Source organism: Bacillus rossius, chromosome 1 (assembly GCF_032445375.1).
Source record: "Bacillus rossius redtenbacheri isolate Brsri chromosome 1, Brsri_v3, whole genome shotgun sequence".
Lineage (NCBI taxonomy): Eukaryota > Metazoa > Arthropoda > Insecta > Phasmatodea > Bacillidae > Bacillus > Bacillus rossius.
The window spans coordinates 63,884,825-63,902,845 of record NC_086330.1 but is presented as its reverse complement, the minus strand read 5'-3'; the positions used below and the strand labels follow the sequence as shown (position 1 = coordinate 63,902,845).

Here is an 18,021-nt window from a genome sequence, read left to right as displayed (position 1 = left end):
CCAAAAATAAAATAACGTAAAGAAATTAAAAATAATAAATATGGTGTTGAAACATTCTATCCTTTAAATGTTGGTTTCACAAAATAATTTCCCAGAAGCAACACATGCATTGCCCATCTTGTTCAAATTCACTAAAAAAGTTAATTACCATGAAGTTTCTGCCCACGTTGTTATAATTTATACGTCTATGACATTAATGCAATATTAACCTCAAACATTTTAAATTACATGTTATAACACTAAGTATGTGTTTGTATATGTTGTTTTGCTTAAACGACCGAAATCAGTCTGTAAATACATACGTCCTACAAACAAACCTTTACCTGAACCTTGTTGAGCTGATTCAACATTATTATCTATACTAATATTATAAAGCTGAAGAGATTGTTTGTTTGTTTGTTTGTTTGAACGCGCTAATCTCAGGAACCACTGGTCCGATTTGAAAAATTCTTTCAGTGTTGGATAGTACATTTATCGAGGAAGGCTATAGGCTATATTATATTATCAATGACATTAGGGATCCTTACTAAAAGTCCAATTTAGAATCAAATGCGTTGGAGGGGGTTAGATACAACATGCAGTACACGTACGAAGTGTGTGTTGACAATGCTGCAGGCGCTAGAAGTTTATTTCCTATTGCCTATTAACATTGTTGCCACGCACTAGATGCCTTATCATTCTTAATTTTCGCATACAAGTAAAAAACACCCGTGTGATATTAACAATGAAGCAATCAGTACCCTCATAAGAGTTCAATTAGTATTTAAATACTTTTTATCACTTTAAATCGCAAACCTAAACTATTGTTTTTTTTCCTCTCTATGTGTTTAATTTGTTTTTTTCTTTTACTAGAATTATTTTTATTATTTTTGATTAATTTTCATTTTTCGGACCATCAATAATTTTCCTCTCCCGTTACAATTCTGACAAGGACTTGTGTGTGTCTATATATATATATATATATATATATATATATATATATATATATATAAGCGAAATACCACTCACTGACTCACTCATCACGAGATCTCTAAAACTATACACCCGATTGACTTGAAATTTAGCATAGTTACTCATTTTGTGATGCATTTAAACGGAAGTCAAATTCACCCCTTCAGGAAACGTAGATGCATAGCAAATTGTTTCGGTACCATAGAGCTTATAACTGAGGATTGCCGTCTGGGACTCCGGACCTCCGTTCTGGGACTCCGGATCTCCGTTTTGTGATGTAGACGGATTCTGCGGAAATCCGATCCCAAGGGGAGTTTCGGGGGCGTAATATATAAAAAATTTCCAGTTTTTGGTAGAAAATCACCATGGCAACGGCTGTTGCTTTGTTGATGCTTCATTCGTCTCTATGGCAATGACTATTTCATTGTTAGTGCAGTCCTCATCACCGTTGAAATTATGCGGGTACTTTAAATATCAAAAATTGCCCTTTTTTTCAAGTATATATATTTTACAGACTTGAAACTTCATAGTAATGTTCCTTATGTTACGCAGGATGACATTTTCCGAAAATTAGATCCCATGGGTGGTTAAAACCAGGCAACAGAGGGTACTTTGTCTGCATGAGAACAGGATTTTGCATTGTTCATGCCTTCTGCGTCTCCATGGCAACGGGCATCGCGCGGCAGTGGCGTACCCACAAGGAGGGGCATGTATAATGAGCGGCGCAAGAGTGATCTGCCTGTAGACTGCCGTAGCGAAGTACGGGTACATCAGTTGTACGTTGCGTGCACGAGTCGGGAAACCATCGGTGCTATTCATTTTCTCTCCGGTACATTATACAGCATTGTAATAAATTTTCACTGAATTTTTTTTATTTACCATTACTGTAAATGGGAGATGTGGCTTAATTTTTTTCCCATTAGTATAGCCGTGCGAAGCCGGGTCGGGCAGCTAGTAAAATATAATCATATTATAATGCTATTAATAAAGTTTACAAAACTTTCCTGAGAACGCGATTTTAACCATGCCCCATTGATATTACCAAACGTACGCTCTACTGCGTACTACTTTTTTTTAATTTTTAAAGATGGGTGGCATACTGGCAAGATTTGACAGTCATCAGTTTGCCAACATCACCCCCCTTAATGTTGTATTTTTATGTGTCACCCCGAGTAATTGTGCAATTGCAGTTGTGGTTGTTGACGTATTAAGACAACACAAATTACATCTATGTCTTACCCGGGATTCGAACCCAGTATCCCTACACCGTAACCCGGTGCGTTGCCGACTACGCTACGGAGGCCGACTCCTAAGCCTCTGGGGAATTTGAACGGGACATATGTATTATATTTTTAGGTATTTTAAAACATGCCATTACTTTTTTTACTATTATTACTTTAGTTTACCAAATATATTCCAGAGTAGTTACACTATCATAAAGTTTCGTTTGGCACAACAATACGTTTCGTATTTTCCCTTATGTTTAAGAAATCGACTATGTACGGGTTTTGTGTTGCTACACGCGCGTCCACCATCTTTATTACACATTTCCGTTCATCAACTTCTGTTCCAATTTTACGAATGTACACCTACCAAATGCCTGCACACCGGTAGCTAAGATGTGTTCACAATAATATCGTAAATAAAACTGAAAAGCAGCGATGCGGTGCGCTGGGCGATTGCCGTGTCCTGGAGCCACCCTGGCAGGCTCAGCTCATACACGGCAGCCATCAGTGTTTACAAGTTTGTTTGAAACTGACTGTTCTAGAAAATATTAGTTTGAACCTTAAATGTCCGTGCTGAACTTTCAATTTACGTGATGGTATGGTAAAATACAAAAAAAAAATTGTTTTATTACCAATGTTTCACTAGTTTAACCAACATTCGAAAACGAAATTCTCACGCTCATTATTTGGCTCGATCACCACAGCTCCTTGGGTGGCGACAGTGGCGTAGACAGGATTTGTGTATGGGGGGTGTAAAGAAGAATGTCCCCCCCCCGTATTAAAGCGGGGGGTCGGGGGGTCCTCCCCCGGGAAAATTTGGATTTTAAGGTGTAAAATAGTGCTATTTTAGCAGTTTTCGGTACTTAAATTTAAATATTGTAATGGTAAAAATTTTAAAATGAATTTTGTTTGAGTGATGAATAAGAAATTAATTAAAGATTTGGTGCTAAGGGGGAGGGGGTTTGAACCCCTAACCCCCCCCCCCCCCTGGCTTCGCCCCTGGGTGGCGAGCCCGCATTCCCGGGAGAACGAAGGACTCATTGGTTTCCCAAGTAGGCACACACGTGAACTGACCCAGGTAGAGCACGGAGCGGGCGTTGAGCTGCGACAGGCGGCCCGGGGAGCGGCCGCTCACGTTGCCCAGGTTGTCGACCAGCAGCCACGCCGACTGGCCCGAGCGGCCCAGGCGCACCGAGTGCGGCCGGTCGCCGGTGCGCCGCGCCACGGGTCGAGGGGTGAAGATCCTGCGCGGACCTGTCGGGCAGCACCGCCTCGCCGTCAAGCACAGCAACAGCCGCAGTGCGGCGAACTTCCCAGCTTAGAATGTCTTCATCACGGGAATGTGGGGGTATAACTAGGGGCATGACGATTTCGCGAAAAGATTTCGGGACTAGATGAAAGTTAAAACACTGTAGCATCGTCTGTGTTTCGTGATTGGGTGAGTTTCTTCCAGGTACGTATCGATTGTAACAATGCCAATCTCAATGATTCAGTGCGGAAGCAAACGCGTCCTGAGTGGCTCGGTCAAATAAGGCAACGACGTCTCTCACAGACGGCCGCCAATCACAAGGAAGAAACCACAGGCGCGGGTATACCTTGTTGCAGTCTAATATGTGTTCAGATATTTTCGCGAAATCTGCATGCCCCTAGGTATAACTAGAGACCGGAAAAATTCGCGGATTCATTTCACGATATTATAGAATCCAAACAACTGTACCTTTACATTGCTTCTCTGATTGGCTCACAGTTCATCTGAAGGACTTTGAGCCGATGAAAAACCTTCAACCAAAAAAAGTATCGAATCGCAAGCTTCTCAGTTGACAGGTGTCACGAGTCAATATAGCCAATGAGCAGGTGGCATTTGCCCGAGTGTGTATAGGGATTTTGGAATCTATCCTAGAGGTCATCCAAAGCGCGAATTTTTCCAGTCTCTAGGTATAACGAATCACCAGAGAGTTTTCAGTTAACAAGAGATCGATCTTTAATTTTTTTTTTACAAATAATTGCAATGTAAAAGGCCGTTTTACATTTTTTAGTGTAATACTAAAGTTAAAAAAACGCATTTACATTAAAGTATCACATAAAATAGTAAAATAATACATTGAAAAAATTTAACCAACTTCAAAAGTCAGGAAGAGCCTAGAGTATATAATTTTTTGTTATTTATTTTATCTACATTGTACTCCCAATCCTGAATTATTTCGGATATTCGATTCTCAACTGTAGTTGAAAGAGAAAGAATAAATCAGCAGGTAGGTACCTATGATGCTACCTGATCCGAAATTTCAGGTGAGGATAACATAGCCCATGATGATTCTGACGACCAGGTGTTCAGACTGTTAGCCCAGGAGACTGTTTACGAGTAAGTAAGAGGGGAAGGAAGACATATGTAGGTACCTAGGTTTTATGTGAACACCACATAGCCCTTAATGAATATGACGGCCATGTGGTTTGAGCGCCAGTCTAAACGAGTGTATAAGGGTTATTGAAAGAGAAAAGAGAGTTTTTTTCCTGATCCGAGATTCCAGGCGAATACCACATTGTCTTTGATGAAGTTGACAACCAGAGGTTTGATGCGCTATTCTACAACAATGTATGAGTACATAATAGAAAAGGACGCAAGCTGCAGCTATATAGGTTGATATCTGCGCTGAGGTTCCAAATGAGCATCACATAGCCATTGATGAGTTGAAGGCCAAGGGGTTGGTACGATATTCTACAAGACTTCTAAAGAGTACGTGAGAAAAATGTTAAAAAGCTGTAGGAACCTGGAATGTTACCTTATCCGAGGTTCCAGGTGAGGATCATGTAGCCCTTGATGAAGATGACAACCAGCGAGTTGGCTTGAGATTCTACATGACTGAATTAGAGTGACAGAAAAGGAAGAAAGCTGAAGGTACCTAAAATGTTACCTGATCTGAGGTTACATGTGAGAAACACGTAGCCCTTGATGAAGATGACAACCGGCGAGTTGGTTTGAGATTCTACATGACTGAATCAGAGTGACAGAAAAGGAAGAAAGCTGAAGGTACCTAAAATGTTACCTGATCTGAGGTTACACGTGAGCAACACGTAGCCTTTGATGAAGGAGACAACCAAAGTTTTGGTGCGCGATTCTACGCGACTGAATTAGAATAAGTGAGAGAAAATGAAGAAATCTGTACGTACCTAGGCTTTTACATGATCCGAGATTTCAGGTAGAACCACATAGCACTTGATGACTATTACGGCGAGGTTGTCAGAGTGTTAGCATATGAGATTGTATAAGTGTAAGTTAGAGAGAAAGAAGACATGTGTAGGTACATTGATTATTATCTTTTCCGAGGTTTCAGATGAAAATCATATCTCTTGATGAGTATGACTGCCAGATGGTTGAAATCCTGGTCTGTGGGAGTGATAAGAATAATTATATGAAAAAGAAGTCATCTTTAGGTACCCATATTGTTCCCTAATCTGAGGTTCCATGTGAGCACTGCTTGGCTTTTGATGAAGCTGATGGCCATGTGGACATAGCGCTAGTCTACATGTTTGTATAAGAACAAGTGAGCATAGTAAATAATATGTAAGTACTTAATTGTACCTAATCCGAGGTTTAATGTGTGCATCAAGTAGAACCTGATTAAGCTGATGGCCAGGTGGGTTTAGTTCTATTCTACAGGACTCTATAAGAGTAAGTGAGAGAAGGAAGACATATGCAAGTACCTAGGTTTCACCTAATTCAAGGTTTCATGTGAGCACCACATAGCCCTTAATGAAGATGATGGTCATGTGGTTGGAGCGCTTGTCTACACAACTGTATAAGAGTAAGTGAGAGAAGGAAGTCATCTGTAGGTACCTAGGTTGTACCTTATCTGAGGTTCCATGTGTTCACCATGCAGTACTTGCTGAATCTGATGGCCAGGTAGGTGGAGCACTACTCCATAGGACTGTTTAAGAGTAAGTGAGAGAAGAAAGAGGTTTTACCTATTCAGAGGTTTTATGTGAGCACCACATAGCTCTTGATGAAGATGATGGCCATGTGGTTGGAGCGCTAGTCTACAAGACTGTATACGAGTATGTGGCGAGTAAAGTAAGAAAGCTGTAAGTACCTAAGTTGTTACCTGATCGAGATTACATGTGAGTACCACATAGCCCTTGATGAAGATAACATCTTGAAGGTTGGAATGCGACTTTACACGACTGAATGAGAGTATATGAGTGAAAAGGAAGAAAACTGTAGGTACCTAAGTTGTTACCTGATCCGAGGTTTTAGGTAAGAACCATGTAGCCCTTGATGAAACTTACGGCAAGGTGGTCGGAGAGTTAGCCTATGAGACTATTTGTTTAAAGATTAAGTGAAAGGAAAGAAGACAACTGTAGGTACCTTGATTATTATTATTATTATTATTATTATTATTATTATTATTATATTCGAGGTTTTAGGTGAGCATCATATATCTCTTCATGAGTCTGACAGCCAGATTATAGAAACTTTACGTATTTATAACAATCTTTATCATGTGGCTTTGCCAAGTAATCGATTAAGTAATATTATTACAAACTGGCCTTACGATATCCTTGAGGTAATTAATTTTTGCAGATAATTTATTTTCTTTAGCTAATATTTATGAATCCACTGCGCCATTGCTGTTAAATTTAGCCATTTATATTGAAAGGGATACCACTCTGGTACCAGCGAACGTTTTTTTTGCATTTACCTAATAAATTTAGATTATCCGAATAATGTGTTTACTTTTGGATAATTTTATACTCTGCTTTTATCATATACCTACATGCTTCGAAGAGTTTTCTTCTGTATTATTTTTGTGAGTTACCCATAGCTTCACTGTTATTACAGTAGGTTAGATAGTCGAGTAAACTATCACCCAGTTTATGTTTGCCCTATTCCCAGCTGGATACAAGTGGTTTGCTTAGGTTCTCCAACAAAGAATGGGGTTACACGTATATCCAGATTAGCATCATGCAGCCCTTGATGAAGGTGACAACCAGACGGTTGGTGCGTGAGTCTACACAACTGAATAAGAATAAATGAGCGAAAAGGAAAACAGCTGTAGGTAACTGGGTTGTAACCTGATCTGATGCTCCAAGTGAGCACCACGTAGTCTTTAATGAATCTGATGGCAACGGGGCTGGTGCACAAGTCTTCACGATTGCATAAATTTAATTGAGAGTAAGGGGAGATATGTTGGTATCTGATATGAGGTACCCCGTGAGCAACGCATAGGGCTTGATGAATCTGATGGCGAGGTGGTCGGAATGCTCTAGTCTATGAGACTGCGTGAGATTAAGTGAGAGAGAAAGAAGACATCTATAGGTACCTAGGTTGTTACCTGATCCGAGGTTCCAGGTGAGCACCACGTAGCCCTTGATAAATCTGATGGCAAGGTGGTCGGAATGCTCTAGTCTATGAGACTACATGAGATTAAGTGAGAGATAAAGAAGACATCTGTAGGTACCTAGATTGTTACCTATTAAATGTTCCATGTGAGCACCATGTAGCCCTTGATGAAGCTGATGGCAAGGTGGTCGGAATGCTCTAGTCTATGAGACTGTGTGAGATTAAGTGAGAGAGAAAGAAGACATCTGTAGGTACATAGGTTGTTACCTGATCCGAGGTTCCAGGTGAGCACCACGTAGCCCTTGATGAAGCTGATGGCATGGTGGTCGGAATGCTCTAGTCTATGAGACTGCGTGAGATTAAGTGAGAGAGAAAAAAGACATGTGTAGGTACCTAGGTTGTTACCTGATCCGAGGTTCCAGGTGAGCACCATGTAGCCCTTGATGAAGCTGATGGCAAGGTGGTCGGAATGCTCTAGTCTATGAGACTGCGTGAGATTAAGTGAGAGAGAAAGAAGACATCTGTAGGCACCTATGTTGGTACCTGATCCGAGGTTCCAGGTGAGCACCATGTAGCCCTTGATGAAGCTGATGGCAAGGTGGTCGGAATGCTCTAGTCTATGAGACTGCGTGAGATTAAATGAGAGAGAAAGAAGACATGTGTAGGTACCTAGGTTGTTACCTGATCCGAGGTTCCATGTGAGCACCATGTAGCCCTTGATGAAGCTGATGGCATGGTGGTCGGAATGCTCTAGTCTATGAGACTGCGTGAGATTAAGTGAGAGAGAAAGAAGACATGTGTAGGTACCTAGGTTGTTACCTGATCCGAGGTTCCAGGTGAGCACCATGTAGCCCTTGATGAAGCTGATGGCAAGGTGGTCGGAATGCTCTAGTCTATGAGACTGCGTGAGATTAAGTGAGAGAGAAAGAAGACATGTGTAGGCACCTAGGTTGGTACCTGATCCGAGGTTCCAGGTAAGCACCACGTAGCCCTTGATGAAGCTGATGGCAAGGTGGTCGGAATGCTCTAGTCTATGAGACTGCGTGAGATTAAGTGAGAGAGAAATAAGACATGTGTAGGTACCTAGGTTGTTACCTGATCCGAGGTTCCAGGTGAGCACCACGTAGCCCTTGATGAAGCTGATGCCATGGTGGTCGGAATGCTCTAGTCTATGAGACTGCGTGAGATTAAGTGAGATAGAAAGAAGACATCTGTAGGTACCTAGGTTGTTACCTGATACGAGGTTCCAGGTGAGCACCACATAGCCCTTGATGAAGCTGATGGCATGGTGGTCGGAATGCTCTAGTCTATGAGACTGCGTGAGATTAAGTGAGATAGAAAGAAGACATCTGTAGGTACCTAGGTTGTTACCTGATATGAGGTTCCAGGTGAGCACCACATAGCCCTTGATGAAGCTGATGGCATGGTGGTCGGAATGCTCTAGTCTATGAGACTGCGTGAGATTAAGTGAGAGAGAAATAAGACATGTGTAGGTACCTAGGTTGTTACCTGATCCGAGGTTCCAGGTGAGCACCACGTAGCCCTTGATGAAGCTGATGCCATGGTGGTCGGAATGCTCTAGTCTATGAGACTGCGTGAGATTAAGTGAGATAGAAAGAAGACATCTGTAGGTACCTAGGTTGTTACCTGATACGAGGTTCCAAGTGAGCACCACATAGCCCTTGATGAAGCTGATGGCATGGTGGTCGGAATGCTCTAGTCTATGAGACTGCGTGAGATTAAGTGAGATAGAAAGAAGACATCTGTAGGTACCTAGGTTGTTACCTGATATGAGGTTCCAGGTGAGCACCACATAGCCCTTGATGAAGCTGATGGCATGGTGGTCGGAATGCTCTAGTCTATGAGACTGCGTGAGATTAAGTGAGAGAGAAAGAAGACATCTGTAGGTACCTAGGTTGTTACCTGATCCGAGGTTCCAGGTGAGCACCACGTAGCCCTTGATGAAGCTGACGGCCAGATGATCGGAGCGTGAGTCGTGAGCTCCCTCCTGCCCCACGAACACCATGAGCGCTACCTGCTCGGTGGTGGCGGGCGAGAAGCGGAAGCGCAGTTCCATGCTCTTGTGGATGGCGCCCGGCAGGGGGTAGGCTGCATACGAGGACAGCCCGCCCACCGTCGAGAAGAATGATGGCTGGCCGATCTCCAGATCTGCCAACAATGGCAACCCGCTTAAATGAATCTAGCATGGAGTTTTGGAACTGTGTCTAAGTTGCAACCATTTTATACCTCGCCATCACTATATTGCAACACCCAAGACATTGCGTAAATTGCTAGATAGTTGTGCTTTAAGTATGAATTAGAATTTCTGTTGTTAAACACGTCACTGCCAAAAAAAATATGAACATCCTAAAAACTGATTCCACAATGAAAATACAAAATTTGTGCCATTGTTTTAGGTGTCCCGCAAACTCTTAACAGACCATCAGCTGGCATTAAGTGTTTTTACGCAGTATCTATGTAGTAAAGCATTCATGGCCACATCATGTTCATTTTAAGCTTAATTTTCTGCCCTATGCTGTCAAACGTGACATACTATTCTGCGAGGAAGCCATATTCTGGTCTTAATTCTGAGCGATTTATTGGTTTGGTAGAAAAGTGTAAACATGTCGTAGAAAACACAGCAATGTAGTTAATGAAATGTACTATCAATATGTCTAACTCATGAACATTTAGTACATAAGATAGCCCACTGTATTGCATGCTAAACCTTAAGTTTGAGCTGATTTTTGATTTCATCAAAATATTTCAACCATTCCTCAATATTTCTAGAAATTAACCTATTTCGAGAGAAAAATTCCTGTTTTTAGGGAAAATTTCCCAATTTTCCCCCTCAAAAATTCAAAATTTTAAAGTTCGAAATGCCTTAAAACATATTTTCCTTCGAAAGAAACCAAATTACTAAAAAAAAGACCTAAATTATCCATCGACAAGCCTCCCTAAGTCGCCGAGGCCATGACCATTACCTTGACCGTAAATACTAAATCTTTAATTTTTAACCAAAATTTCAGAAAAAAATTTTAAAATCTAAAAACATGGTTTACTTTAACGTTGCATTTTTTGATTCTCCCGCCATCTTGGATTCTAGAATATTATACTTTTCTTTACGCCCGCCATCTTGGATTCTAGAAGTATGCACTTTTCGTAATGCACACAATTTTGGATGTGTATTATGCCATCGTTGTACCTACTTTTCGTTACGGCCACCATCTAGGATTCTATAAATGTTTCACTTTTCATTATGCCCGCCATCTTGAAAATCTGTAAATATTATGGTAGAAAATCGGGAAAAATTTAATTATTAAAAAATTACTTAATAAAAGTTTAATAAAAAACTTCCCACCATTTCAAAAATAGTTCGCCATTTGAAAACCCGTAAATTTAAACTTAGAAATGCGGGAAAAAAATTTTAATTGATTAAAAAAATACTTAGTTAAATTTTTATTTAAAATTATCATGGAGTCCTCGGTTCGAACCCGGCGAGATCATTCTATTAAAAATGGCGATTGATCCTTCCTCCACGGAAGCCACCGGCAGACTGACCACCACTTATACCAAGGCAGATATTACACCAGCCAGTATGACGTCATGGCAGCCATCTTGAGTCCGCCATCTTGTTGACGTCTGGTGGAGGTTGCCATCTCAGTTTTTAAGCTCGGGTCTATTAAGTTATCCACAAAACCATTTTAAAAGAAATGTTGAAAAATATCACAGCTACAAATTCCTTTCACATAATATATTTAAATAAAATTATATATTTTAGACTGTCGCAGAAATTTTTTTGAGAGACAAAATTGTTTTAAAATTATTTTTTTCTCGAGGAAGTTGTGAATTATACAGAGTAGAAGCAGTAAGCTTCGACCGTTGATGTCAGGTTGGATTCCAGATTCGGATCGGGTATTTTTCCACTTGTGTATAATTAATTACCTTCCCGGGATCAGGAAAAAAGAGTTGTGACGTCACTTCGATTCCGTATAGCGGAATGCAATGACGAAATCCATGCAGAATCTGATATCGTCACGATTATGGCTGAGAATCCAAAAAAGCTAGCCTCCAGGGATGGTCAGCCTGCCGTGAGGCACACGGGCAGAGACCTTACAGACGTCTAGGACCTCCCCCAACACAGCCGTCAGCCTCGCGTACCGTTCTCGCAGAAGACGCCGTGCTTGCCCAGCGGACACAGGCAGAGGAAGCCGCTGCCCGGGTAGGGCACGCACGTGGCCCCGAACAGGCACGGGTTGTTGAGGCACACGGAGCGCTCGCACGTCTCGCCGACGAACCTGCGGACAAGGCAGGCGCGTGCTCGGGTCCACTCCTCGTCGGCAGCGACGTCGACCCAGTCGGGGAACTACGGCATTTCAATAGGTCTGTCGGAAAAGGCCACATTTTCACCTTTTTAAAAAATTAATTCAGTTTATTGTATGCAGTGGCGTAGCCAGGATTTGTGTATAGGGGGTGTTAAGAAGCATGGGGCGCCCCCCCCCCCCGTATTAAAGCGGGGGGTCCGGGGGTCCTCCCGCGGGAAAATTTGGATTTTAAGGTGTAAAATAGTGCTATTTTAGCAGTTTTCGGTACTTAAATTTAAATATTGTAATGGTAAAAATTTTATTAATTTTAATATGAAATTTGTTTGAGTGATGAATAAGAAATTAATTAGGCTAAAGATTTGGTGCTAAGAGGGGGGTTTGAACCCCTAAACCCCCCCCCCCCTGTCTACGCCCCTGATTGTATGAACACACCCTCATGAAGAAGACTAACATTCCATTTCTAGATGGCTTCTGTACCCTTCCAATATGCAGTAGCCAGAGCACAGATCCTTTGAAACTGTTATCCTGACCAATTTCATATGAAGGCGGTATATATAGCCTTTTCCAATTAACCAATTCATTTGGCTGCTGAAGTGTTAGTACCTGGCTAGCCTCCCTACACAGTGACGCGACTTAAAATCCGTTAAAATTTTCTGCCATAAGTACAAAATTCAGCGATTGCTGCGATAATCTCCTTCAAAAGAATAATAACAGAGATGATGCTACCACTAAAGTTTACGAGTTTCTACGATATTTTAACTTAACTACATGAAAGAAAATATCTCTTCTTAAATCACATTAAGTTCGAAGCAACTCATAGAGCACGTTTCTGAATAGTTTAATTCCGAAATTTAAAAGGTAATAACAATATACCTCAATACTCTTTTTATATGCTTGCTAAAAACCGTACTGGAACCAAAAGCCACTAACAGGTCATGGATGAGTGGTCACGAAAGTTTTCAAACTCAGTAGATTGGTTACAAGTCTTGCATTAATGGTTATAATAATATGCCATTTACAATATATAATTTAGTAAAAAAATAATTATGATTGAAACATAAGCCGGTTTTAAACGCTAATGTAATTGCCCCATTTTAATCAGCTACATAATTAATATTGCTTCTGATTCATGAGTGACCTGGAATTATCTGTACTAGAGTGTTTCCAGCTTCGAAACACAAATGTTCTCCTCCTGAAATATTAGTGCCTGGCTGGTCTTCCGAAACAGTTACCTGAGATCAAACTCCGTTGGATCAGAGTTCGGATGTTCACGATGAGGGAGACGAGATGAACGTCGACAAGCATCGACGATTTCCTCTGGTTGCTATCGTTTCACCCTCGCAATTACACTTGGCCGCTTAAGAGCATTTCATATTACATTTGGACTGAAAGGCACCTAAAGTGCGCCGTAGCTCTATTCATAAAGATTACTTTCCTTAGGTTATTTATTTAAGCTTCAACCAACGTGCAAGAAGATATACCAATTGGTTCAGGCTGTCACGACGTTTATATGCAATTAATAATAATCTCATTTGTTTTGGACTTCTTCGGCTTGTATTATGGTGTCACTGGTTTCTACCCTTTTAGGTAATGAACAAAAAATACATGCAATTAATTTGATTAATTTACAGACAATTTTTACATATGAGTACATTATATGGACTCTGCTGCATCGGAGTTAGATCACTTGGTGCTACTAAGTCAGAGTGGAGGCCAACATTACCACATTTGATTCCCGGCTGAGTTCAAGGTGTTATTCTCTTAGCTTCAGCATTGAGGTAGATGATGTCAAACCACAGAATAATCAAATAACCTTATCCCTAGATCACCTTTTTGGTCTCAATGCAGTTATGGTCAGTTTTGTATCAGGGATAACCAGCATACTATCAGTCATCCATAACCAAAACACCAATCATCATCATCATTGCACAGCTATCACACCCTACAATGAGCGAGTCGTGGCACTGGTTAAGCATATTGGAGTCAGATTAGTCTGAACCCGAGTCCAGAATACTGATTTAGGTTTCTGGCTGTTTTCCGAAATACCAAATCGCAATAAAACATTAATGAGCAAAATATTATCGTTATTATAGTGTAATTAGAACTTTCATTGAAATGTATTAAGATATAATATTTTTAAAATGACAGCCACTTGATCGAGAGCACGCGCGGTCGACGGCCGCTCACCCGGCGGGACACAGGCACAGCCAGCGGTCGCCGGCCTCCACGCAGGTGGCAGCGCCGTGGCACGGGCCGGACAGGCAGGCGAGCGAGGCGCACTCCGTCACCCCGCGGCCGTCCACCGCGTCCTTCACGATGCGCCGCGTCTCGTTGTTCACCTGCGGCACAGACAGCTCAGCGCTCACGGCACCGCAACGACACGTGTCTCAAACATCCTGTGCCGCGTGCAATCACCATCCTGCACTGAGAGAAAGGTTTGTTTGACTCAACAAAATACTTCTTTATATATGGCGAAATAAATATACTTTGTTAATTCAAACAAATATTTTGTAGTAGGAAAGATTCTGATGACCCAACAAAATGATTTTCTCAACTCAAATGTATATTTGGTTAGGTGTAACAAATTATTTTTGTTACTTACCGAGTTTGGTTAAACTAACGAAATATTTTGTTCCACCAAGTAAATATTTGTTTTGCCATATATAAAAAAATATTTGTTTGATTAAAACAAACCTTTTTTTTTCTCTGTGTGGTACTAAAACGAAACCAGCCAAGGAATGGAACCGTCGTCCAGTACGGTCGAGGAAGCTCATATGATAACTCGCCCGCCGAGCACTGACAGTAACTCAACCGACGAATATTCAAGGTATTTTGGCACAATGAGTGCAAAAGAGGAATTCCATAGCCGATCAAAGTGGAATCATTTGGCGAACTATATAGTGGTTGGAACGCGACTGGAAACAAGGGGAACTTCGCTGTTGTGCACAGTGTGGTTGAAACGGTCAGCAGCGACTGTGATGCCGTGTTTTGTCGAGGGAAGAGTACAATGGTTTAGCGGCAGTTTTCTTGGACATCATAATTTATTACACCAGTCTCTATCCTGTTGTCTTCAGTGAAGATTAAGTACGAGCTATTGTTGAGTTATACCAGGTTACTTTTCGAGTTCCTTTATTTCATTGAAGTGAAACTCCCGGAGCGTTTTCGGAAATTTCCAACGAACGGGAAGAAAGTCATGTACCTGCATTGTTTTTTTTTTTTGGTGCCATGTTTGTCCACTAGCACTTTTAGGGTGACGCCGTGCAATTGCCGGGGGCCTCGAGGCTGTGGATACGTCAAGTAGTGCACATTGCACACGTTATTCTGATGTATTTTAACACTACATATGTACTTGAAACTGAAATTTTCAGGTTTGTATGTTAGTATATAAATGGCACTCCTGCCCCTGGAGTCGAACTGAGGATTGGGATTGACGGTGTCCGCCATCTTGGATTGTTACTTCATGTCCTCATCTTGGATGAATTTAAACTATGAACTTTACCATCAAAATTTGCTATAAATTTGCGAAAATTGACTAATAATATGCCAAATTTACCAAAAATTTCGAGTTTTTAGGAAACATTTTCTACCAATATATCTAAAAAAATTCGAAAATCCCTATTTCAGGGGAAAAATTCCCGTTACGATGGAAAATTTTCTCTATTTAGATCTCAAAAAAAACTTATGCTAAAAAAAACGTTTATGAAGTGACAGTTTTCTCAGGAACAACGGGAGCAGAAGCACACGGAGAAAACACCAAAATAAGTCTCTTGCCAGGGTTGACTAGGAGTCCGCGGAGAGCACCAACAAAATATTGCCAGGCATAACCAGGAGCACACAGATAAAACAAACGGAAGTCAACATCAAAGCCTCTACAATCACGAAAATATGCATCATGTTTGCGCTATCCAGTGACCTCCCGAAACTACACATGACGAAAGGAGCGCTGCCTGCAAGGACGTCAGTGAGTTGAAGCTGAAGTAGACGTACAGCCAGCAGTACAGTACAGTCAAGTTTCGCTTCTGACGTACTCGGTGACCACGCAACACTGAGGACAACCAAATGGAATACAGCAGTGAAACTTTTCACGGTCATTGTTCGATAAATAATCTTGGTTTCCGAGGCTGAGCCGTGTCGTAGTGGCAATTTGTACCGACGTTTGTCTCTGCTTTTCAGCTGGCATCTTCAAGGTTGAGAATCAACTTAGTAACCATTAAAATGCCTGCTAAACCTCTTAATCCAATATAGTTTTTCGGGTTGAAATCCAATGCTACAGGCCACTTCATTACATAGACAGATTTTCTTGGAAGTTCAGTCCTTTCAAAAGTACTGAAATATTAAGTTTTTTTTTTCGTGTAAATCTTAGTAAATAAGCTTAGAAGAGAAAGGTCGGGGAGAAAGGTGGGCTGAGCAGAGCGATCCAGACTCCCGTCTGAGATAAGCCAGGGCCGCGAGGTCACATACAAGAAGGCTCCGGAGTTACATAGTGGCCAGCGTGAATTCACACGAACGAGAAAAAATTCCATGTTCGACGCACTCTCTTCGACCTAACGTACATCCACCCTTCGTGAACAGCGAGAGCAGACACGCCGCTCTAAATAATACTGTGACAGCGAACTGTGACTGTTGTGCATTGAGCACAAGAATTCATTATATAAAAATAAAATTATCGAGTTATTTTAGATTTTTATAGTTAGTCCTACTGCTTATCACTGTCTGCAACAAGCTGAGCAGTGCCTAAAAATCCATCATCCACATTCCATACTTTCATATTAAAAGATTATAACTGACATCAATGTGGTTCGCCAGCGTATATAAGATTTGGTAGAAGAAGGGAGAGGATTAAAAAATATATTAAAACCAATCATTGTATTTAAGAACGTTTATACTTTGTAATATGTTACCTGTTACTCAAAATATTTTCTAATACTCGCCGTCATGCAAAAATAAATTCATGAAATCTGGTGTCATAATATCAGAATAATTCTTAGTTTACTTAAAGAAAACACTATGGTAAAATATGGCCACTATAAGCCCATTTTCTCCAGAACTCATAAAGTTAATTCTGTCTTGACAGAGTGACATTCATCCTTACAATGATAGCGGTGATCGGCGAATAAATTAAAAATAAATAAATTGTATGCATTTGTAACGTCCAATCTCGAGAAAACACGTACACGAAAAATGCAATCATTGTGTTATTTGCTACAAAATCTGATTACCAACTGTTCCAAGATGCTGATTGGTCACATGACTCCCTTGCGTCCCTTGAAGAGATCCGGTGGACGCCTTGGATCATACTACCAGCCTAGCGGCGCAGTACTGCGAATTGCCGCATTACGGGCATTTTTTCGCAAAATATACCTACTTTTTTTTTTTAATTTTTGCACTTGCTCTCCTGGAAGTGTATATAATGAACGAATGTGAATTCAAGTACTGAGAACGGTATTTAATATGGAATTATATAGTTCAGCACATTTTTGGAACCGGGACTAATCAAGCCGCTCGTTCTTTTTTTTTTTTTTTTTTTTTTTTGCGGGTGGATGCCAACAGTTACTGTTGGTCTAGGCCGATGGGTCAAATCACTACGCTGCCGATGTTTTTTGTTATTTCATTATTATTAATTCATTAATCGCCATGTGTTCTTTGCCATTTTAAATAATCGTTGTGACAGAAACTGGTGTCATTTCCATTCTCGCTAGGTACGATTTTGATTGGCCGATTGCATACAACCTCCAACGTCTTTTAGAACCCATCCTATATGAAAAATATTTGAGGGAAAATCAAGTCATCTAACTTTTCAAACAAACATGGCTGTGCTAGGGATGTTTTCGGTGACGTCATAACCCTACAACTTTAGCTTCACTTGTAAATAACTATGTAATCATATCTTAAAAGTCGATTTTAACCTACTTTTAATTGTCATATCGATTTGAAACTTTGCAAGTATAATTAATCCTTATGATAATACAATAATTTCATGACTATAACCTGGAGAGAAGGGGGGTAGGTCATAGGGGCAAAAAAAATCACTACTTTCGAACAATGGGCAAAATAACACTACTTTCGAGCTATGGGCAATAACAATGATTTTTGTGTATTCATGGGGCCGGGGCATGGCGGTAAATCTTCTCGGAGGTTAACTAACCACCCCCCCCCCCTCACCCCACCGTCCCAGGAGGTC

At 40.9% G+C, this 18,021-nt stretch overlaps 1 protein-coding gene across 1 annotated transcript in view; it reads right to left on the bottom strand.

The window, feature by feature from the left end:
• The window catches only part of LOC134528764 (protein eyes shut), a 113,536-nt gene that overhangs the window by 39,579 nt on the left and 55,936 nt on the right, over window positions 1-18,021 (bottom strand). The window contains exons 11-14 of the mRNA XM_063362469.1: window positions 14,028-14,179; window positions 11,677-11,813; window positions 9,439-9,684; window positions 3,252-3,431 (exon numbers count right to left, since the gene is read on the bottom strand). Of these exons, the coding sequence (XP_063218539.1) occupies window positions 3,252-3,431; window positions 9,439-9,684; window positions 11,677-11,813; window positions 14,028-14,179 (715 nt within the window). The remainder of the gene's footprint in view (window positions 1-3,251; window positions 3,432-9,438; window positions 9,685-11,676; window positions 11,814-14,027; window positions 14,180-18,021) is intronic.